A 22,108-nucleotide genomic window follows, 5' to 3' on the forward strand; every position below is an offset into this window, starting at 1 on the left:
TACTTTTTTCATTTTTTTCTTTCAGGTTTTTCAATTGCCTTCTTTCCTAAATCATGTATTTCTATCATTGTTCCTTTTTTATTGTTCCTGTGACCACTGGAGCACTTGTAATAAATTCTTAACTCAAATAGGTTGTATTTAATTTCAGCACCCAAGTTCCAAATGCATCAGCTATATAGGGTTACAGCACGGAGAATACCTCAGACGACCACAGATTTTGGTTTATTTTTGTTAAGATTCTATCAAGACCAAGGCAAATTTTTTAACGGAAAACAAATTAGGTGGAAAAGGATAAACATTTATACAGTATTAAAGAGTTATCAACAATGAGTAGAAGAAATTCTTTTTCACTGAAGTCCAAAAGCCATTCCCCCAGCCCCTCAGCAGATCTAAAGATTCTTGCTAAAGGTCAATTCAGGATATAGACCTAATACAAGAGCAAAGTATTTACTGTCAAGATTTGCTGTGAAAGTTCCACATAACTTGTCAATAACAACTCTGTCATTGGCCAGCTATACATACAAGGTGCTGTTACAATTAAATATATTCTAAAACACAGATTCCAAACTGAGTAGAACATTTTGCTCCCAGAGTTTGCATAGCTTTTGGATAATTTATACCAGCTAATACAATTAGTACCAATTAACCTGAGTTGGAAATCTGGGTGCTAACAGAGAGACTTCAGAGCGTAATTCAAGGTACTCATGCCTCATTGACTACGAACTACGAAAGATAATAAAGAATGAGTCACAGGAATCAAGGCTGAGCTGGTAAGAAAAGGGGGAAATGACTGACTTCACTACTGATAGATTAACCCAGAATGAAGAGGAAGAGGAACAAAAGCATTATTTTCTATGGCACAAATAAGCTTTTACAACACAAATAATCTCCTCAGTAATCTTATAAATATTCTAGTATCACCCTTAGGGTTACCTGAAACAAGAAGTTTCTATTTCTGTATTCTCTAGTGCTTTTCTGTGGAATTTAAGAATAAAGATCCATAATTGGCCTATTATCCCTGTATTTCATATTATTTCCAAAAATATTCCTAGAAATATCTACAAGAATAGTTATATTGATCTTTAAGCAGCTGTGAAAACAACCCAAAAACTTGTATTGGAGTTCTCAATAGATAACCACTTTATCTCTTATAGAAAAGAAGATAGGTAAGAAGAGGGTGAAAACTTATAGTATGTGCCATGAATTAATGTCTAAGGGTTAAGACATGAAAAATTGCTTACTTTTTAAAAAGCAGGCATCAAGTTAGATAATGATCATTGATTTTATTTATCCATTACTACTTCCCACTTGATCAAAGCACTGCCTATCAAAAATAAATTAGATAATACCTTTACTACTACAAATGAATCAATAGAACAGGCTAGGTTTTGCAGTCAGAATCTACTACACTGCGAATATTAAGCTACGTTATATTCTAACAAATCGAAGAAATTGCAGGATAATCCAATAAAATGCCTCTACTTTACATGTAAACTGAATTAAGATCCAGAGAGTTCAAATAACTTGTCCAAAATAATACAAATATATTTTCCAAGTTTTAACAAAAAACAAAGTTTAAGGAGCTAATATCATCAATTATCAGAACCAGAATTAAAAATTCAATCACTGGTGTCAGTTGGTGCTTTTCTAACGTACTATGCTCATGTTGTTTGGTATCTAATCAGTGTTACAGACTTTAGTTCACCTTGGCCAATCTCTAAATATTTGCAACTGAAGTTGCTTTAAGTTGAAAAAATGGTATACAATCATAGGGGAGACATACAAACAAACACGAATACTGCTTCCATCCTATTAGGGTTCACTCCTCTAAAAGTGGAGCAAAAGGGATATCAGGAAATACAAAAGAAAGGCTGGAGTTTTGTTTCCCCAAATAAGTGTAAGCTTAAAGAAAGTTTTTGACCGTCATGTTTTCATAGTAAATAGTTAAGAACATCTCTATATAAATATGCCTGAGATTGTCATCAACAGCTTTATAAACAACAGCTTTATAAACATGTCTTTCTAGCTTATTCACTTACTACCCAACCATCACCGGTGGAAAAGACATATTTACGACAATGCTAACAATACTTTATTGGGCCAGGAGCATGACATCTTTACTGCTTATCAATATAGTTCTGTATCAAAAGATCTTTAATAAAGCAAAGTACAGAACAGTATATACAGTAAGTTCCTATTTGCGTAAAATAAGGGAGCTACATTTATTTCTATCCACACAGAAAATTACAATACTAGGACATCTAAGACATTCCAAGTAGTCTGTGTAATGATGTAAACATGAGACAGGGTAGGGAAAAAAACTTACTTTTGTTAATCTACTCTTTGGTACCGTTTGAATAGTATTTGTATAAAGTTTGTGAAATACTTTTTCAAGTTAAACAAAAAAAGACCTTTGATACTGATGATAAAACTATAGGATATACAATTTGTCTCTTACAATCCCGTACTAAAAGAATGAAGATTCACAAAAATGATCATAAGATTTTAAATATTCAGATCCACTCTAAACAAAAACTAAAGTTTACTCCCCAATTCTATCTTTATAGTAAAAACAAAACACTTTAATTCTCCTTCACTTTTGAGTAGAAGTATTCTAATCCTAATGTGTTATTTTCATGAATAATGGAGTTCAAGTGTTCATTGATATTGCCTGTAAAAAGACTATAAAACACTTCTCATTTTATCTTTCTATAAATAAATGGTAAAATTTTAAGTTCACAAGAAATTTCTACCATACACATTACAGATATTTCAGTAACTCCCAAATCTCAACACCATCAGAAATCGTATCACATACATTAAAAACAAAGAATTACATTACTTTAAAAAAAAAAAAAAAAAAAAAAAAATTAAAAAAGGTAATTCAGTTTTAATTTATTTTCATCACTTTTTCTTCATAATCCAGATATTTTAAAATGCAAAGAAAATTAACTTTCAATGATATGTTCAGGGACTGGCACTAAAAAAATTTTCAGACTGCAAATGAGTTATACAAATGAAAATATCAAATGGAGATCCAGTTATCAAAATGAAAGCACTCAACATATTAAAAGTTCACAAGTATTTGTATAGAGCACAGTAAAAAAGTCAGCTTGCTAACTTGTGATTTTAAAGAACTATTGCAGAGGTTTGAAGAAAATAGATTTATTAGTTAACTTATAAAGAGATTAAAGAGCCTGAAACAAGTATTAAAAAGAAATCTGTGCCTTTATTAGAATGTTGTTAGGCTTTAAATATGCCAATTTTGATAATCAAACTATTGTTGTTTTGGTTTTTTTTTTTTTTATAAGAAATGACACTACAGAGCTGCAATACTGGTCCAACACTCTTGTCTTTACTCTTCTTTTAAAGCAAGAAACAGAATGCGAGTAATCAGAAAGCACTAGCAGGCATCAGTTAATCCAAGATACTAGCTCTTAGTTCCAAAAGCACTTGCAAAGAAAACCTTTGGGGGAAAAGGGTGGAAGGGGATGGAAGCACTCCATAATAACTGGAATCCCATGAATGTGTATGCCAAGTCTCATGAGGCTATTCTTTGAATTTATCCTTTACTTGGTCATGATTTTTTCCCTCAAATACAATTTTTCTTTGACGTTTTTTCCTCAAAGTATAAAAAGTATGAAATATAAACAAGCTCTTGCATTGCACACTTAGAAGTGTACAATTCAAGCATTATAGAGCTATCTACACACGGATAAATCCCATCAAATCTTGGATAATTCATTAATATACAAAATATCAGGGCACAGAAAGAACTAAAACCCACTTCTTTTTGTTACATATAAGATTCAAATATTCAATCTAAAGAAAAACACAATCACTTTCGCTCTCTTCTACATCTGCATGTTGATACACTTATTAAAATATTCCTGTATAATCATGTTTGGTCTTACTATTTCAAGTCAGGCTTAAAACCTCAAAACCAGCCATCCAGACAAAACAGGTAATCAGAAAGATTATCTCTTCCCCACCTCCCTAACCCCAATAACTATGAAGTCAATTTTACGACATGACTCCAAACACTGGATTGTGACGACAAATGCTAGGTCCAATTTCTTCATAATCCTTTTTGGTGTGGCATACTTGGTAGAACTCAGGCTGAAAACAAAAATATATATTTTTATAAAGATCAAAAATCTACCATCTTGAAAGTATACTGAAATGTACTTTAAGAGTAATGCTTTAAAATAGATGTTAAGTCTAAAATATTTATTAGTCCATTTATGGCATGAAAGCTTAGAAATTCCAGCAACCATGACTTAAAACCAGCTATAAATCTTTATCAGAACTCCAAAAGAGCAATTAATTCCTGTACCCCTATCCTCTCATACACCTGCTGAGAGGATTCTGAAATTCAGAAGAATAGAAGGTTCTCAAATGTGCGGTCTGCTCTACTAGGGCTTTCCCACACTTTAATTGCACCAGTAATGTAAAGAAGCAGCATTCCCCTAAGGTACAGATAAACTACTCCTAGTCATGCTATGACTATTTTTAATCTAGTTCTAAAAAATGTCTAGATCATTTGCCTTCCTCACTCAAGGTCTGGAAAAGACAGACTGTTCCATGTTTTGTTACCTCATTTCTCAGGAGAAAGTCACAAACTCAACTAGGTTATATGGCCAAATTGAAGAAGACTAAAATTTAGGAAGGAAATAACTTTCACCTCCGATTTTGGAAACGGTTTTAAATCCAAAGTTGTATAGTTATACAATAATTCAGATGAAATCTCCTTCATTTTAATATTCCATGCACTACCAGGACAAAGTACCAATACTTCTTATGCTAATGGTATTAGAACACCTTTTAAGAGGGCTTTAAAGACATTTTAATTTGGGGACACGGTCCTTAGAACAACTCCCTTAACTCAGTGTAGAATAGCATATTTCCTATGCAGTGAAACTTTCACCTTAATGTTTTAAAATACTTAAACAGAACAAACAAGGACCTTCTAATGACTAAATTACCAATTTTAATGGATCTTTCCCTACAGATAAACTTTTAAACATAAGATAAAATGGTAACTCTAAAATGTCTAGCAAGCTAAAAAAATACATAAACATTAAATTCAAATGAATTCAATTAAGTTTAAATTATTTTCATTTTTTAAAACACTACAAACATGTATAAAAAGTTTCCAATTATTTTTAGATAAAATTTAAAGGAATTTGCTTTGTTCTGCTCTAAGTACTGACAGACTCTTCTATCTTAAAAAATATATATACATATACATTTAAACATAAGCCTCAGCCAGGTATGGTGGCTCACACCTACAAACTCAGCACTTTGGGAGGCTGAGGTGGAAGGATCACTTGAGCCCAGAAATTTGAGACCAGCCTGGGCAACACAGTGAGATAATAATAAAGGCTAGGTGCAGTGGCTCAAACTTGTAATCCCAACACTTTGGGAGGCTGAGGTGGGCAGATCACCCAAGGTCAGGAGTTCAAGACCAGCCTGGACAATATGGTGAAACCCAGTCTCTTCTAAAAATACAAAATTAGCTGGGTCTGGTGGCACACGCCTGGTAGTCCCAGCCACTTGGTAGGCTGGGGCAGGAGGATCACCTGAACCCAGGAGGTGGAGGTTGCAGTGAGCCAAGATCATGCTATTGCACTCCAGCCTGGGCGACAAGAATGAAATTCCGTCTCAAAAATAAATAAGATAATAAAATAAAATAAAAGTAAGTTTCATCACACTCACCGTGGAAGCCAGCATTGATCCTCCAAACCAAACTGCATATCGCTGCATGTGGTGTGTAATGACTTGTACATCAATAGGTTTTGGCTAAAAAAAGACATAGTGAGATCATTTTAACAGTAAATTGAGATAACAATTTCTGTGTCATTTAACCTTAAATGTACATACACAAAAATAATATTTGTACCAAATTCAGGTGGTATCTTATAAACCAGAAACAACTGAGATTGGCTGTCTACAGAGGAAAGGGGTTGGGAACACAGTGAAAGAGATAGGAAGGGAATAAATGGAAGAAAAACAACGAGCACACGTTTTATATAGCTCTGACTTTAAGAATCAAGTTAGTGTTTTTTACATATTAAAAAGTAACACCTTAAAAGAAGGGGAGGTATGAGGGGCAAAGAAAGTACAACAAAAACAAATTAAATTGTATTTTTTTCAAACATAAGTACACTAAGTTGAGGAAAGGGACTAACTCAAGCAACTTGTGAACACAGTATTTTAAATCTTATAAGCCTTCAGGCTGAAGATAAAATATAAGCCAATATTAAACTCTAGTTGTAGGTCTATTTTTCACAGTGGTATAGATTAATAATTCTGAAACTATTATATACATATTCCAGGATTAAGCAAAAACATAAATATATTATAGATAATAGAAGCCAGGATTCTCACTGTCAGAGAAGGGCATTACAATATGGAAGGGCAGAAAACTAGAGTGAACCCTCTATAACTGAAGACATCAGTATAAATTCATGGTTTTTAATTTATATAGAGAATTAGATATAGATGTATAGACACACACATAAACCGTAGCTCTGATCACTGAGAAGGCCTAGACTCAGTGATACCCCAGTAGCAATGAGCACAATCTAGTATTCAAAACTTGGTTCTTAGTAACATTCTCCACTAAAAGGAACAAGACAAGGGTGTCTTGAAGGAAGCAAAGGGGAAAAGTGGGCTGATTCCAGGGCCAGAAAAGAGAAAGTACAAGATCAGCCTGAAACACTTTGCTGTGCCAGGAAGTACGGAAGTAGGCAAAAAAGGATGGGGCTGCATCAAAAACATATTAGAGCCACTTGAATAACTCCCCCTTGTCAAATTTGAAAAAAAAAAAAATGTGGCATTAAAATTAATGATATGAATGGTATTAATGATATTATGATATCACAATGATATTAAAGATATAGACCAGCTGTGGCTCATATCTGTAATCCCAGTATTTCAGGAGGCCAAGGTGGGTGGATCACAAGGTCAGGAGTTCGAGACCAGCCTGACCAACACTGTGAAACCCCATCTCCACTAAAAGTACAAAAATTAGCTTGCCTGTAATCCCAGCTACTTGGGGGCCTGAGACAGAAGAAATGCTTGAACCCAGAAGGCAGAGGTTCTGGTAAGCCGAGACTGAGCCACTGCACTCCAGCCTGGGTGACAGAGTGAGACTTTGTTTTCAAAAAAAAAAGATACAAACTACAAAATGAGAAATCAGGAGTTCATAAAGATATTACTAAAAGAATCAACGAATGTGGGAGAAGGAAAAACTCTTCCTTATAGTAAAACAAGACTTAAAAACATAGAAGGAATGATGGAATTTGCAAAATGCTGTTTAGCAACTACCACAGTAACAACTGTTTTAGGAAAGAATCACAGTGGATGCTAAAAACCACTGACTGAAACTTTAACAAGAAACAAGGCAGTCTGAAAGTGTCTCCTCGTAAGATTCTTACTAAATATAAAGGAAAACATGTAACTTTATAGTGAAGAAACCTGGCAGACACAACTTCAACCAAATGCTCAAAGTTAACACACAGGACAAATCCTATCATGTGTTTACTGACACAATGCACTAAAAATGATACAACATCAATTCTCTGGCATCACTGCCAAAAGTACATAATCTGAACCTACTCAAGCAGAAATACTGTACAAAATACATGACTGTACTCTTCAAAAATGTAATGGTCACAAAAGACAAAAAACACTGAGTATGTTACAGATGAAAGCGGCACAATAACTAAATTAAACATGCAATCCTTGATTGGATCTTGGATACGGGAAAAAAAGATATTTTGTTTTCCTTTTGCTATAAGGGACATTAGTGAAACAACTGGTAAAATTAGAATCAGTTCCACAACTAGATAACAGCACTGGATCAAGGTTAATTTCATGATTTTAATAACTGTAATAATGTTCTTGATTTTAGAAATACGCTAAAATATTTGGGGATAATCAACCATCATATTTGCAATTCAGAGAGAGAGAGAGAGAGTGAGTGTGTGTATATGTGTGTGTTTACACACTTTACAGAAACAGAATGATATGGCTTTTTTCAAAGCTGTCTGGTTGCCATTAAAAATTATAGACTGAAGAAGAATAAAGCCAGACACAAATACAGATATATAAAGACATGCAATCAAGACCAATAAAAGTTACTGTTTAAGTAAAATTAAGGTGAAGAGGGCAGAGTTCTCCAGAACACAAGGTTTTTCCTTTACATGATGAGCATCCTAAGTCTGCAAATCCAAAATGCTCCAAGATTCAAAACTTTTTCAGCACCAACATGATGCTCAAAGGAAATGCTCATGATTCAGATTTTTGGATTAAGGATGTTGAATCAGTTATATAATGCAAATACTCCAAAATCCAGAAAGACGCAAAATATGAAACACTTCTGGTACAAAACAATTCAAAAAAGGGATACCCAACCTGTTTCTTTAGACATGTTGATATAGTACTGATCACTGGGTAAATGTATTTCTTATTTACATTTCGTATTTACAAGTGTACAAAGAGCTTAAAAATGTTAAAACATTCTTACTTTATTAAAATACTATACCCAAAAACGTACAGCGTTATTTCTTACTTATATATCTGTAATGAATCATTAAGAGCTAAACAGTTACTTAATATATAGATAACCATACCATTAAGATAATCAACTTCAATCTTTTAAGTATTCTAACAAAAAAATCGGAAAAACTCCCAACATGCACAATGTTCAGTCACATAATCAATTATACTAATTATAATTACTATAATTAGTAATTAGTATGATTTCCAGCACAGAGAATTTAAAACCATACTTGCAAAACTCAGTGACTTCTTTTTTAAGGTAGAAGGTAGGATACTAGGCATGTGGGTAACGGGAGTAGATGGATGGGCAGATGAATGGATGAATGGGTGGGTGGGCTGGTGGTTTGGTTGCTTGGGAAGGGGATGCAAATGCAAAGGCAACATTTTAAAAGTCTATTGAGTAGACTTCCTGATATGTGAAGTCATGACATTATAGGGACAGAGTTCAATATTTTGCCTTCCACCCAAAACATACCTTTTTACTGTGCTCCTAGGGATAGGCTTACTTGAAACAATCAAAATACAGATGCTGAATACGGTCAGCGGTCATGCAATTTCTCATCAATCAGCAAACCCTAGAGTGCTGTTCTTTAAGTAATTCTGAATGATTGTGGAAATATCAGATAAAGTCCTTATTCTTGGTAACTTTCCAAGAAGGTATTTTATTTAGCAACTTATCCTCTGAATCAATGTTCTGCTTCAACATGTAACAAGGATTAAAAAAATGAAAAATCTATCTCTAAATACAGAAAGTAGACATCTGAGAATTTTAAATTAATTTTTTTTTTTTTTTTGAGACGGAGTTTCGCTCTTGTTACCCAGGCTGGAGTGTAATGGCGCCATCTCGGCTCACCGCAACCTCCGCCTCCTGGGTTCAGACAATTCTCCTGCCTCAGCCTCCTGAGTAGCTGGGATTACAGGCACGCGCCACCATGCCCAGCTGATTTTTTTTTTTGTATTTTTAGTAGAGACGGGGTTTCACCATGTTGACCAGGATGGTCTCGATCTCTTGACCTCGTGATCCACCCGCCTCGGCCTCCCAAAGTGCTGGGATTACAGGCGTGAGCCACTGCGCCTGGCCCTTAATTTTAATTTTTTTAAGCTCAAATCCAAAGGTCCAGGACATGCAATACAAAGGTTGCTTTGCTAAACCACCAATTTGGCTGCACAGTTTGAGGTTGCTATGTGGGAGCTAAAGTCAGGTTTTTTTGTTTGTTTTTTGATTTTTCGTTTTGAGACATAGCCGTCGCTCAGGCTGGAGTGTAGTGGCACAATCTTGGCTCACTATAACCTCCACCTCCCAGGAACAAGCAATTCTTCTGCCTCAACCTCCCGAGTAGCTAAGAGTACAGGTGCCCACCACCACGCCCGGCTAATTTTTGTGTTTTTAGTAGAGACAGAGTTTCACCTTGTTAGTCAGGCTGGCCTCGAGCGCCTGACCTCAGGTGCACCCATCTCAGCCTCCCAAAGTGCTGGGATTACAAGCATGAGCCGCCAAGCCCAGCCCTGAAGTCTGCTTTTGAGAGCAGGCTTGACTACTCAACATCAGCATCAATGTCAACTCAGCTGTGTTGTCCTTCTACAGTGGTATACAAAATTTTGTGAATTGTATTGTTGGTGCATGCAAAGAACTCTATGAATTATCTAAGGGAGAGGTAGGAAAAAAGTCTTTCCACAGAAATTACTAAAAATTATTTTCCAGAAAATGCAGACAATATCCTAAAAGAATCAAATGATTCAGAATATCATGGACATGAATCTATAACATTAACCATTTCCTTTAGAGTACCTGACAGGTTCCTCTTATTTTCCTAAATCAGAGTGAATGTTGGCAAATATTTGTCATCCCAATCCAGGCACCCTCAACCTTCTCACCAATAATTGAGAAAAACCAACCTTCAATCTACCGCCACTCAATTCCTCACTTAATTTCAGCCGGGCATCTACAGTTCTTTTCAAATCTCTTTGCAAGCGACGTCCAAAGTCCCTGAACATGGTTGAACCTCCAGAGAGGACAATATTCTACATTAGTGGAGAGAAAATAAATATTTAAAAAGAGAAAAGTTTAAAGATACAGTACTGAAATGCTCTATCCTTTTTATGAAAGGTGTTTAAAATCAAAAAACAGACAGAATATATAAAAGTTTTTTTTAAGTTAAGACCCTGAAGAACAATTTTGTTATAAATACCTTGTAGAGAGGACGTCTGACATCAATAGGACAATTCTGAATTACTTCATCTACAACTTCTGAGATAGGTTGTGTAAAGTCTGGATTAGCAAACTGAAAAATAAATTGGATATATAATAGAGACCATATCACTACTGACAAATATCACAATAAAAGGTTAAACAAAGTTTTCAGCTCAAAAACAAAAGGTCTTTTAGAAACTATTAATAGCAGCATGTAACAGATTCAAATTGAAGAAACTGAAATCAGAGAAAACTCAAAATTATGATAATTTTATAACTATCAGAATAGCAAACATGTAAAATCATACATGTATTATGAGCTGGCAAAAGTCTGGATAAATGGAAACTTTCATACGGTGCTTGTGGGAGTATATACTGACATAACCACTCTGGAGAATAATTTGGCAATAATAAAACAGTGACATAGTCTGGCTCTTTGTCCCCACCCAAATCTCATCTTGAATTGCACTGCCATAATCCCCATGTGTTGTGGGAGGGATCTGATGAGAGATAACTGAACCATGGGGTGGTTTCCCCCATACTTTTCTCATGGTAGTGAGTAAGTCGAACAAGATCTGATAGTTTTTATAGGGGTTTCTGCTTTTGCATCTGCCTCATTCCCTCTTTGCCTGCTGCCATCATGTAAGACAGGACACTTCCTCCTTGCCTTCCACCATGATTGTGAGGCTTCCTAGCCATGTGGAACTGTAAAGTCCAATTAAACCTCTTTCTTTTGTAAACTGCCAAGTCTCAGGTATGTCTTTATCAACAGCATGAAAATGGACTAATACAAATAGCTAGTAAAATTTTAAATCCACATGCTAGTAACTCCACTTCTTAGAACAAACCCTGAAGAAACTCCCTAAACATGTATGCTATCACATATGCATATTTACTGTAGCCTTGTTTATAAGAGGAAAATCCCATAAGTCCATCAATAGAGAATGAAATAAATAAATGTAGTCAAACCTCATTATTCATGATTCCATATCTGTGAATCTACCTACTCACTAAAACATATTTATAACCCCAAAATCAACATATAGTCATTCATGGACAAGCACGATCATAGAGCAAAAAAATTTGACTCCACTGGTGTGTACTTTCGCAGTTGAGGTTGAACAGGATGACATAGCCTTCTGGTGTCAGCTCTCACCAGTGTCCTTTTCACAGTTCTATTTAGTGCCACAGTTTCCATATTTTTGTTATTAGTGATTTCACTATTTAAAACGCCCCCCAAGCATACTGCTGAAGTGCTGGCTAATAAACACAAGGAGGTTGTGATGTGTCTTCAGAGAAAAAGCAAGTCAGATCGCTTTGTTCAGACATGTGTTCTAGTGCTATTGGCTGTTAGTTCAATTCAATCCTCATAAATGAATATACTAAAATAATACACTAAATGCAGCGCCTTTAAACAGAAACACACATGAAACAAGGGTAATCATTGATGGGATAACAAAAATGTTACCAGAGGCTCACAGAAACCTAACACCGTAGTTCCCCTAGAGGCAATAAATAGCTCAGTTTTCACTAATTCAATGATCTCAAGAATTTTTTGACACATCTACTTTGAATAACAAGTATCAGCTGTATATTCAAATGATGTATACCATAGTCAAAATAAACTTACTACTTCCAAACAGCTGCCAGGCAAGAAGAGCACACTTTTTAAAAAACTAACTTAAAAAAACAAAAACCAACAACTTGATGCTGTGGGCATGGTGGCTCACACCTATAATCTCAGTGCTCTGGGAGCCAAGGCAGGAGGATTGCTTGAGGCCCACAGTTTGATACCAGCCTGGGCAACACAGTGAGACCCTGTCTCCACAAAAAATTTAAAACTTAGCTAGGCATGACAGCACACACCTGTAGTTCCAGCTAACTGAGAGACTGAGAAGAAAAATTGCTTGACCATAGGAGTTCAGGGTTACAGCGAGCTATGATCAGACCACCACAGTCCAGCCTGGGTGACAGAGAGAGACAGTGTCTCTAAATAAACAAATAATCAAAATCTAGCTCTATTTAGTCAAAAACAAATAAGTGTAGTTTATTAAAAATGAACAAAATAGCTCCTCAGCCACTCATTTTTATAATTAGGTTGTAATAATTGAGATACAGTATTCCTTATTAAACTGAGTCTATAACTGTACCGATTATTAGGCATGTGTCAATTTTTTCAAATTTTTAAGATTAGCTTTAAATTATTTACAGGCTTTGCATACAGTGAAGAGAGTTTAACATTATCAAAGTGACACATAATAATACGAAATCTTTTAATTTAGATAAAATAAAACATCACTAAGAAAGATTCTACTGACTTTTATTATCATAAAAAAAGAAAAGAACCTGGCAGCCAAAACTCTGTCTTTTTGAAGCATGCTGAGGATTGTACATAAGGAACTCTAAGAGGAATATACACCAGGTATGAAAATGTGGCTCATATTGAGCCTTGAGAACCTAACCTACAGACTAGGGTATAACTTATCTGTCAGGAAAAACACAATAGAGCTCAACTCAGCTGGCTCTATAAGTAATTTAAAGGCAAGCTCATGTGCTGGCAGAAAATGGCTTAGTTATTAAGTGAACAGCAGAACTGGAATCCTACAAATTTTATTTTCCATGAACATATCCATGATCTTCGACAACCATTTTCAGCTTCAGACTGTGAAATCTTCTAAAGAGCCTTCAGTTCTCAAAACATTGTGTTTTTATGATCCCATAGCGACACTTTAACCTGATAACCTACCATTTGCTCAAACTTTAAAAAAAGATTTACTTCGCCAAAATCTGTATGGAGAATATTAACAACCTGACAAAAATGTGTTCTGTAATACTCACTTTTAAAAGTGTTGTCAAATTGCTAACACAGAACTTGTAAATTCTTTACATTGTCCTTTGTTGGCTGTACTCTTCAGTATTTACCTAAAACAAGTCTCTCTCTCTCCCTCTCTCTCTCTCTCTCTCTCTCTCTCTCTCTCTCTCACACACACACACACACACACACACACACACACACACACACACAAATTAACCTTCCCATAGTCCTTTTCCTACCTATAAGATAGTTTATCTGCTATACCATCTGTAAGTAAAAGGAACAAACAGGGCAATTCATTACTGTGCTATATCTCTGTGACCTTTTTTTTGGTAGTTTTTAACCAAAAATGCACAGAAGAGGCCAGGCGTGGTGGCTCAAGCCTGTAATCTCGGTATTTTGGGAGGCCAAGGCAGGCGGATCACCTGAGGTCAGGGGTTTGAGACCAGCCTGGGCAACATTGTAAAATCAGGTCTCTACTAAAAATACAAAAATTAGCTGGACGTGGTGGAAGGCACCTGTAATCCCAGCTACTCAGGAAGCTGAGGCAGAAGAATTGCTTCAGCCTGGGTGGTGGAGGTTGCAGTGAGCCAAGATCATGCCACTGCACTACAGCCTAGGTAACAAAGTGAGGCTCTGTATCCCCCCCTACCCCCCAAAAAAAGAATGCACAGAAGAAAAAAAAAATACAGAACCTTTAAATATTCATATACCCTAGGATCCACCCACAAAAATTCTGATTTATAAAAAAATGAAATCTGACTTGGGCATATATTTGGAAAATGTATAAGGACTACTGGACTATAGAGCCCCAAGTGAGAACCGGTAAACTACAGAACAAAGCAGGAAACAATGACTATTTAGTACCTAAGTGAAGAAGAAAAGGAATTAACAATTTTAAAAAGTGACAATAAATTGTCAGAGTATTCAATACTTTAATACTAATAGATTCAACCTAGGGTCTCTCATAATATTTTTTAGACCTTTTCTTTCACTGTCAGCAAAAGAGTTAGTTCTGCATCTAACTGCTCCCCGGTCAAGTCTTAAGACTACTGATGCTGAGAATAGAAGAGGCTGTCAAGGGAAGAATATCTTTTCTTTCTCTCCTCCAAAAAATACAGGAAGTAGCAAATATATCCAAGTAAACACAGTAGTCCAAATCTTTCATATACCTGGAAACTTATTAAACAAGTTTTAAAAACTTGTGATGATTGTTTAAAAAATTAATTTCCTTTTAAAAACAAAATCCACATGCCAAAAACTCACTCCTTCTAAAAACAGCTCTTTCTAATATTTGTGATGAACTTATAGAAGTATAAACATAAATTTCCTTATTCTTTCATACATTTTATCTTCAGCGTTGAAGTACTGGACAGTTCAGTAGCCTACACTTTCGTCTAACCAAAACAAAACACCAGATGAGCCCTTCAAATGACAGAGGAAGCAGGACACAGAAGTCAATAAATAAAAATTTAAAAGTGTGTATGACACACTTCATAAAATACAAAAATCAGGTCTATTCTGAGAAAAGATGGTGAAGTAAACATATATGTATCTAATTTTGTTCTCTTCCAAAACACTACTAAAAATACCAGTAATGGGAATTTTTTTAAAAGGCAAAATAAAAGTATTGAGAGCAAAAGAAAACCAGCAACAAAATTTGGTAAGCTGGAAAGCAGATGGACAAGACTTTGTGAACACTCCAAAACACTTTACAAGTCATCAGTAAAAAACAAGTTAAGAACCAAGCTATTTTATATCACAAATTTCATCTCTACATCCCCTAAAGAAATGGCTGCCCCTGGTAGCTTGGAATTGAGGTGGAAAGAGGGCAGGAAGGAGGACAGATTTAAAGTCTCTCTGAGAAGCTATTAAAGCTCCAGATCCTCTCCAAAGAAACATCAAATGATGCCTCCTCATCCAAAGAGAAAAGTGGTTAATCCTATTCTCTAAACTCAAGAAAGAGAGTTTCCAGGACTCTTATACACAGCAGAAAGTACTAAAAGGGGACTTTAAGTGAAGGTAGGCAACCTGGAAAGTCTCTTCCCGCTTTGGCTGTCAGCCTTTACCTAGCAGGCAGGAGTTTTCTCTGGGAACTAGACTACCTAAGAAGTCCTAAAGTAACACATATAGGACAGTCCCCCAAAGAAAAGGCCATTGTCAACAAGCCCCACCCACAAAACTCAGATCTCTAATCAAGTTTTTAGTGTCCCCTTCTTAAATAACTGGCCTGCAAAAGTCTCTAGTGGGAAAAACACAGTAATCGAAAAGAGAAAAAGCAACTTGGAAGAGACTATAGAAAGAAGAAAACTAAAAAACAAAAACAAAACAAGAAACAACCCAATGATTAATATCTTTAAAGAGCCAGAAGACAGGCAGCAATGAGAACAGGGACAAGGCAGCATTTAAAAAAGAATATTAAAAAGCAGAGGTGGGGGAAGCTCTTGAGAATTAAAAACGTTGCCAGAAAATTTAAAAATCCAATAGAAAACTCAGTAGTAACCTACAGATTAGAACAAAAAGACAAAACAGAGAGCATATTAGAATGCTAGGGGACAAACAGAAGATCCTACAAGCAACTGTACAGGGGAAAAAAACAGGTCCTATATATAGAAATCAGCTTTTATTAACTTCAAGGTATAATGAAAAGCAATGAAGCAATGGCTTCAAAATGCTGAAGGAAAATTGTTTCCAATCTAGAATTCTATACACAAACTATAAACAAGTGTGAAGATAAAATGAATACATTTCAGACACATAAGGTCTCGACATTTTCCTCTCATGCACCCTAAAAGAACTCTATTGGCAGGCGATCACCAAAATAAAGAAGTCAACAGTAGGAGTGAAAAAGACATAGGATATAGGAAAAAGAGATCCAACACAAAAGAGAGGGAATGGGAATCCCTAGAATGATAAAGGAATATGGCAACTCTATACTGGGTGCAGACAGAAGCAAGTTCAGATTGGGACATAAGACACTCCAGAAAATTAAATTGATAAATAAACCCTATACATCTGAACATCCTGAGAAGAGATAAAACTACTGAAGAGAGTTTGGAGGTGAATTAGTGATAATTATTTGAGCACTAAGCAAATAGTTTATTAATGACTCCATGGAAAACAAAGCTAGTTATAGGATAGGAAAAGATTTCATGGTCAACTACATGGCTCAGATCTGAACAAAATTTGTGGTCACAAAAACATAAGCACTGAATTTCAACCTATCTGAAATTATAATGTAACTATTGAGATGCAAAGGGAACAGAAAGATCCTTGTCTGTGATGATAGAAGACGGATAAAAAAGACAATCTTCCTCTTCCATAGTTGGAAGTCAACAGACAATGCCTAACACTGGGCTGGGCACAGTGGCTCACTCCTATAATTCCAGCACTTTGGGAGGCCAAGGTGGATGGACTGCTTGAGCCCAGGAGTCCAAGACCAGCCAGGGCAACATGGCAAAACTCTGTCTCTACGAAAAACACAAAAATTAGCTGGAAGTGGTGGCACACATACCTGTAGTTCCAGCTACTCGGGAGTCTGAGGTAGGAGGATCACCTGAGCCTGGGTAGGCGGCAGTAGCCACATATGAGTCACTGCACTGGGTGACAGAGGAAGACCCTGTCTCTAAAACAAACAAAAAAAGAGCCTAACACTGAAAAAAATCTGAAGTTGCAATATAACCAAGTAATACACAGCTAAAGAGGCTAACAGCGAAAGAAGCAACTAAGAAGAGTTTCAAGAAGTGGCTGCCTCTAGGAATAGAAAATAGGGAGAGAAACATGCAGGGTACTCCTAGTTTTTGTTAGAATATGTAGACCAATACTTTCAAACTATGTGCACATATATAACTGATTTTTTTTAAAACAGCTATACCTTTCCTAAGCAATATGAAACATATTTTATTTACATGCCTAAAGCTTCAGAGTTATTTATTTATCTATGAGACAGGGTCTTGTTCTGTTGCCCAGACTGCAGTACCAGTTTATCCTGCTTCTATCATCACAGACAAGGATCTTTCTCTTCTCTTTGCATCTCAATGGTGCAATGCCAGCTCACTGCAGCTTCGACCTCCTGGGCTCAAGCAGTACTCGCACCTAAACCTTCCAAGTAGCTGGGCCTATAGGCACACGCCACATGCCCAGCTAATTTTTTGTGTTTTTGGTAGAGACAGGCTCTTGTCATGTTGTTCAAGCTGGTCTTGAACTCCTGAGCTCGAGTAATTCGCCCACCTTGACTTCCCAAAGTGCTGGGATTACAGGTGTGAACCACGACAACCAGCCTACTTCGAGGTTTTTAAGAAAGCCAAGGCATCATCTAAGCTCATTTGTCAAGTGTATTCCATTCAAATGCTCATCTCCTATATCCCATCCTATTATCCATCTATCATCAAGATCCTATTCATACAGGACGTTGGTTCAGGATCTTCTGCAATTTTCTAATTCCTGTCCCCAACATGGAATTTAATATTTTTCTCTACAATTTCAATTTCAAATTAATTGATGTGCCTTAACTGAAACGAGATCTGACACACTTATATTCATCTACTCGCATATAAATGACCCATACAAAAACCTGTCCAAACTTCCAGCTACATATGATTATCTCTCCAGTCTCTTGAATCTCCTCTAAAATGACAGCAAGAAAATTAAAAGGAAAGGTAAAGTCCAAGGATGAATCAGGGGGCGAAAAAACAATAAATAAAATATTTCAATCCTGTTTTGATGACCAAAAGAGATACCAAAAGGGCATATTGGTAAGAAGTCAATCGAGAACCTTCACAAGTAAAGGTGAAACAAGGCGAAAGAGAAGAAAGAGAAAGAGAAAGAGAAAGAGAAGGAGAAGAGAGGGGAGAGAAGGGGAGAGAGAGAAGGGGAGAGGAGAGGAGAAAGAAGAGAAGAGAAGAGAAAAAAGAGAAGAGAAGAGAAGAGAAGAGAAGAGAAAGAAGAGAAGAGAAGAGAAGAGAAGAGAAGAGAAGAGAAAAGAGAAGAGAAGAGAAGAGAAGAGGAGAGGAGAAAGCAACTGTTAAAATCCTCTATATAGAATGAAACCCAGCCTCGTTGGTTCCCTTCCAGACCTTGTATTACAAGAAAATTAATTCCAACCCCAATAAATAAAGAATTAATAAATTAATGAACAAACAAAATTACGCAAATCAAACCATTGTGGACATAGGCATGGGCAAAGATTTCATGACGAAGACAGCAAAAGCAAAAAATGACAAATGGGATCTAATTAAACTAAAGAGCTTCTGCACAGCAAAAGAAACTATCAGCAGAGTAAACAGACAACCTACAGAATGGGAGAAAATTTCTGCAAATTACACATGTGACAAAGGCCTAATATCAAGCATCCATAAGGAACTTAAATAAATTACAAGAAAAAAACAACCCCATTAAAAAGTGGGCAAAGGACATGAACAATTTTCAAAGCAAGGCATATATATGGCCAACAATCATATGAAAAACAGCTCAACATCACTGATTATTAGAGAAATGCAAATCAAAACCACAATGAGATACATCTCATACCAGTCAGAATGGCTATTATTAAAATGTCAAAAAATATTCTCACAATGTGCCTCTGAAAAATTAAAGAAAGAGAAAATATTTTTTAAAAGTAAAATTAGCCAAAATAAACAAATGGGATCTAATTAAACTTAAGAGTTTCTGCACAGCAAAAGAAACAATCATTAGAGTGAACTGGCAACCAACAGAATAGGAAAACATTTTGCAATCTACCCACCTGACAAAGGGCTAATATCTGGAATCGAGAAAGAACTAAAGTAGATTTACAAGAAGAAAACAAACAACCCCATCAAAAAGTGGGCAAAAGGTATGAACAGACACTTTGTAAAAGAAGACATTTATAAGGCCAAGAAACACGAAAAAATGCTCATCATCATTGTCATTAGAGAAATGCAAATCAAAATCACATTGAGATACCATCTAATGCCAGTTAGAATGGCAATCATTAAAAAATCAGGAGACAGATGCTGGAGAGAATGTGGAGAAATAGGAACACTTTTACACTGTTGGTGGGAGTGTAAATTAGTGTAACCATTGTGAAAGACTGTGTGGCAATTTCTCAAGGATTTAGAAACAGAAATACAATTTGACCAATCAACCCCATTACTGGGTATATACCCAAGGGATTATAAATCGTTCTATTATAAAGACATATGCACACGTATGTTCACTGTGGCACTGTTTACAACAGCAAAGATCTGGAACCAACCCAAATGCCCATCAATGATAGACTGGATAAAGAAAATGTGGCACATATACACCATGGAATACTATGTAGCCATAAAAAACGATGCGTTCATGTTCTTTGCAGGGACATGGATGAATCTGGAAACCATCATTCTCAGCAAACTGACACAAGAACAGAAAACCAAACACTGCAAGTTCTCACTCATAGGTGGGTGTTGAACAATGAGAACACATGGACACAAGGAGGCAAACATCACACAATGGGGTCTGTTGGGAGGTGGGGGGCTAGGGGAGGGATAGCAGGGGCTGGAGACGTTGGGGAAGGATAACATTGGGAGGAATGCCTGATGTAGGTGACGGGGGGAGGGAGGCAGCAAACCACCATGGCATGTGTGTACCTATGCAACAATTCTGCAAGTTCTGCACATGTCAACCCCAGAACTTAAAATATAATTTAAAAAAAAGAAAGAAAAAATAAATAAAATTTAAAAACTAAAAGAAAAAAGCAAAACAGGTGCTGACCAGGTTGCAAAGAAAAAGAAATGCTTATACTCTGTTGGTGGAAGTGTAAATTAATTCTACCATTGTAGAAAACAGTGGTAGAATTTAGGTCCTCAAGGACATAAAACAGAAATACCATTCAACCCAGCAATACCACTACTGGGTACATACCCAAAGTAATATAAATTATTCTATCATAAAGACACAACGAATATGTATGTTCACTGCAGCACTTCAGAATAGTAAAGACATGGAATCAACCTAAATGTCCATCAATGGTAGAATGGATAAAGAAAATGTGGTACATATATACATGGAATACTATGTGACTATAAAAAAGAATGAGGTCAGGCCGGGCGCGGTGGCTCAAGCCTGTAATCCCAGCACTTTGAGAGGCCAAGGCGGGTGGATCACGAGGTCAAGAGATCGAGACCATCCTGGTCAACATGGTGAAACCCTGTCTCTACTAAAAATACAAAAAATTAGCTGGGCATGGTGGCACGTGCCTGTAATCCCAGCTAGTCAGGAGGCTGAGGCAGAAGAATTGCCTGAACCCAGGAGATGGAGGTTGCGGTGAGCCGAGATCGCGCCATTGCACTCCAGCCTGGGTAACAAGAGCGAGACTCCGTCTCAAAAAAAACAAAAAAAAAAAAGAATGAGGTCATGTCCTTTGCAGGAACATGGATGGAGCTGGGGGCCATTATCCTCAGCAAACTAATGCAAGAACAGAAAACCATGTTCTCTACTGCACGTTCTCACTCAAAAGTGGAAGCTAAATGGTAAGTACACACAGAGGGAAGCAACAGATACTGGGTCCTATTGGAGGCTGGAGGGTGGGAAGAGGGAGAGGATCAGGAAAAATAGCTAATGGGTACTAGGCTTAATACCTGGGGACAAAATAATCTGCACAACCTCAGGACAAAAGTTTACCTATATAACAAACCTGTACATGTATCCCTGAACTTAAAGTTAAAAAAGAAAAAAAGAAAGCAAAGGAATAAACAAGGTGAAAATTTAAGAAAAGCTGAATTTTAAGGGAAAAGAATCACATTACACTACTTGCCTCAAAAGTGAACAACAGTCTCAGGTATAATATTATAAACATTACAATACTATTGATTTACCTAATAACAATAACCTAACATGGTCAGACTAGAAGAAAAGAGAGTCTAGAAAGAACTAATCTAAAAGGAGGTTAGCATTTAAACCACTAACAGTGACATATCAAGAAACAGCTCCATCCATGTTCCTGTAATACCGTGACAGTACTTAGAAATCTGGGAGTGATTACCAAGAACAATAACTAAAAGCTAGTGGATGCTCTATAGAACACAATGGCAGTGGGAGGGTGAAGAGCTGCTAATTTTAAGTCTCTCAGTGTTACCTAACCTTTAAAACTGTGTATATACATCCTCTTAATTTTTATTTTTTGAGAAACTGCAAAGAAAATGTACCATCAAAAACCTTCACACTTCAGTATACTAGTCTGACCACAATTCCTTATTCTTCTTGTACTCACTCCTCTGCTACCAATTCACAGTAATTATGTGTCAATTCATCATGATCTCCAATCCCTGTATCCCTTGCTATCTCTAGGTAATTTGGCTTTCGAGATTTGCTCTCTGTGCTGCAACAGTTTAATCTCTGCCTCGTCAAAACCTTTTCCTCCTTTGCCACAACTGTCTGTGAGAGGGGAAGGGACACTACTGTACAACTGAAAGTTTTGGGTCTCCAACCTGCTACCGGGAGTAGAGAATGAGTGCCCCATACTATTAATATACACTCACTAGTCACTCTCTCAATTCCCCTCAACAGTAAAT

General features: G+C 36.4%; 1 protein-coding gene and 1 long non-coding RNA gene across 2 annotated transcripts in view; both read right to left on the reverse strand.

The window, feature by feature from the left end:
- Positions 1 to 2,875: 2,875 nt before the first annotated feature.
- Positions 2,876 to 22,108, reverse strand: part of ACTR3 (actin related protein 3) — a 74,891-nt gene continuing 55,658 nt past the window's right edge. Inside the window, exons 9-12 of the mRNA XM_032250669.1 lie at positions 10,758 to 10,850; positions 10,465 to 10,590; positions 5,719 to 5,802; positions 2,876 to 4,119 (exon numbers count right to left, since the gene is read on the reverse strand). Of these exons, the coding sequence (XP_032106560.1) occupies positions 4,024 to 4,119; positions 5,719 to 5,802; positions 10,465 to 10,590; positions 10,758 to 10,850 (399 nt within the window). The 3' untranslated portion in view covers positions 2,876 to 4,023. The remainder of the gene's footprint in view (positions 4,120 to 5,718; positions 5,803 to 10,464; positions 10,591 to 10,757; positions 10,851 to 22,108) is intronic.
- On the reverse strand, positions 13,378 to 14,022 carry LOC116531762. Its single transcript, XR_004260565.1, has 2 exons — positions 13,750 to 14,022; positions 13,378 to 13,692 (listed from the first exon to the last, which is right to left on the reverse strand). It is a non-coding gene; the product is annotated as an uncharacterized LOC116531762 (long non-coding RNA).

The sequence above is a fragment of the Sapajus apella genome, unplaced genomic scaffold (assembly GCF_009761245.1).
Source record: "Sapajus apella isolate SASKATOON/1434 unplaced genomic scaffold, GSC_monkey_1.0 scaffold72, whole genome shotgun sequence".
In the NCBI taxonomy this organism is placed as follows: domain Eukaryota; kingdom Metazoa; phylum Chordata; class Mammalia; order Primates; family Cebidae; genus Sapajus; species Sapajus apella.